Consider the following 2,549-nt stretch of genomic DNA (forward strand, 5'->3'; position numbering starts at 1 on the left):
TTGCCTCCACGGCTTCCATGATAGCCAAGCATACAAAGTTTTCATTATTTGAAGAAAATGAAATATCATTTTGATGTAGAAATATTTATATATTCTGTTAAATTGAACATTTATTAAAAACAAAAAAGACCAACAAACAATAAGAACAACAAAAAAGAAGAACAACAAAAAAGAACAAAAACTCAGGAAAAAATGCTTCGGACCAATATTTACATCCAAAAGAAACAGAAACACGACAATCACAGTATCCAATCTTTAGAATCTAAAACACTTCCAATATTATCTTCAAACTCAATCTTTAGTTAAAAAAACAGAAAAACTCAAAACCTTGTCACTACTCATTGTCTTTGAAAGTTTGGGAAAGGCGAAATAAGATGGAAAAAAACAAATCATGTAAATGGAACAAATGAAATCAATTTCAGATCAAGCATTTCCATTTTCACGAGCTATTTTTTTAACCATTCCAAGCCATATGAAAGAAAATATTTGATATTACTATATAAATCAAACTAAAAATAAAACTAAAATAACTTACATTTGAGAGTTGTGAAAATGATTATGAATGATGTTGAACAAACTTTGTAATGTTGAAGAAGTGTGAGTGATTATAAAATCACTGTTTGGAAGAGTAGGAGAAAAGGCCATGGAAAGTCATTGTTTTGTGTTGAATTGAGCAAGGAAGAGAAGTGAGGAGTGAGAGAAACTGAGTTTTGGAGTGAGAGAGGTGAATGAAGAGTGGGGGGAAATGAAGGGATCGATGCAAATTGAAATTCAAAAAGAGGAAAAAAAATGAAATAGATAGATTGAGACATTGAGTAATGGGATGCTGCCACATCAGCTTTTAGGGGAGTTATTCATGTTTATTTACTGAATTACGTTATAGGACTTTATTTAGTGTAAATTAAAATTTTGTTAAAAGGTAATTTAGGCGGTTCTTAGGCATGCTTCATTATTAGTTAGGTAGTTGATAGTTGATAGGTAATTGATTGATGACTCTTTACTTTAAATTAACCGAGGTTAGGTATATAAATTTCTATAGGCTAAACAGCAGTCCTGCTTCTCCATTGGTATCTGCCTGTTTGTGAAAAATATTGCTATAAAACATAAAAGACTTGAAAACTTCCTCAAGATTATAGTGTGTGCATTACAATAGAAATCCAATTTGTAGGCACGTAATTAACAAAACAGCAATAATTTGGATTTAAAACTCAAATCATCAATTAAAACAGTGCCAATGCTAAAGCTCAACTATTATTACACATTATACATCAACATTGAGATTCAAATTACAATAAACCCTAATTTCCTAACCGCCGAATCCGTAAAGAGTCCTGCCTTGTCTCTTGAGGGCATAAACAACATCCATCGCAGTAACAGTCTTACGGCGAGCATGCTCAGTATAGGTAACAGCATCACGAATCACATTCTCAAGAAAGATCTTGAGAACACCACGAGTTTCTTCATAAATTAGACCGCTGATACGTTTCACGCCACCGCGTCTCGCGAGACGACGAATTGCAGGCTTTGTTATTCCCTGAATGTTATCTCTGAGAACCTTACGGTGTCGTTTTGCGCCTCCCTTTCCGAGACCTTTTCCTCCCTTGCCTCTTCCTGACATGGCTGTGTGATTTCTTGAGTTTATTTCTCTGATGAAACTGATTGCGAACGAAAGTGGTTTTCTGTTAAATTGCGGAGAAGTTGGAGTTTATATAGGGTTCAGATATGTAGCTGTAACCGTTTGATTCCTAGCTATCCGTGTGAGTAGGTAACTTGAAACGTTGAGCGTTGGATTTAAATTGCTGTATTTTGATTGGTTGTAAGATTTGTGGGGGATAGTAAGTATTTTTCGCTGTTAATTTTGTTTGTGAGAAAATACAATATTTTAATCACGTGACCAGAAAAAGTGTGACTTGTGAAATGAAGTTTTTTTTAAACAGGAAATTCATCCTTTCATTTTTTTTCTGAAAGTCTTGGTTGTTGTCAATTAGTCTTTTACTCAAATACAAAATACAAAATATCTTCTCCACACAGCATTATTTAGTTAAATAAATCTTTTATGTTACTTAAATAAAGTATTGGCCGAGTTTTTTCCCAATTGTAAAAGTTATAAAAAATTTATAAATAAAATTAAAATTGTTTGATAATATTTATAATTTTTTAATTATAAAAATAATTTTAAACTAAAAAATTGTTTGATGCGGAAAATATAGTAAAGGTAAACATAAATATAATAATATATGCGGAAGAAATGTTGAAAAATATTAAAACACATGATTTCACTTATACAAAATACTTACAAAGAATGGCAAATCAAAAATTAAATTCTAAGATTGAAGACTTGAATGTATTTTACAACACACTAATGATCCTTTTATAGGCAAGAATCCTCACGGACTTGAAATTAAAATAAACTTAAGCATAAACTTTTACAAAAGGTAATGGCCCACATGACATGAATAATTGAAATAAAACAAAAAACTTTAATAAAGTAGAGTGAATAATTCAAAAGTAAGTCTGAATGGAAGATAATTGAGGCCAACAGGGGACCG

At 31.5% G+C, this 2,549-nt stretch overlaps 1 protein-coding gene across 1 annotated transcript; it reads right to left on the reverse strand.

Moving 5' to 3' along the window:
• Window positions 1-1,182: 1,182 nt before the first annotated feature.
• Window positions 1,183-2,115, reverse strand: LOC131655863 (histone H4). The gene has a single exon (XM_058925662.1). The coding sequence runs from the start codon at window positions 1,616-1,618 to the stop codon at window positions 1,307-1,309; it is 312 nt and encodes a 103-aa protein (XP_058781645.1). The 5' UTR covers window positions 1,619-2,115; the 3' UTR covers window positions 1,183-1,306.
• Window positions 2,116-2,549: the final 434 nt, after the last annotated feature.

Source organism: Vicia villosa, linkage group LG3, assembly GCF_029867415.1.
Source record: "Vicia villosa cultivar HV-30 ecotype Madison, WI linkage group LG3, Vvil1.0, whole genome shotgun sequence".
Classification (NCBI taxonomy): Eukaryota; Viridiplantae; Streptophyta; class Magnoliopsida; order Fabales; family Fabaceae; genus Vicia; species Vicia villosa.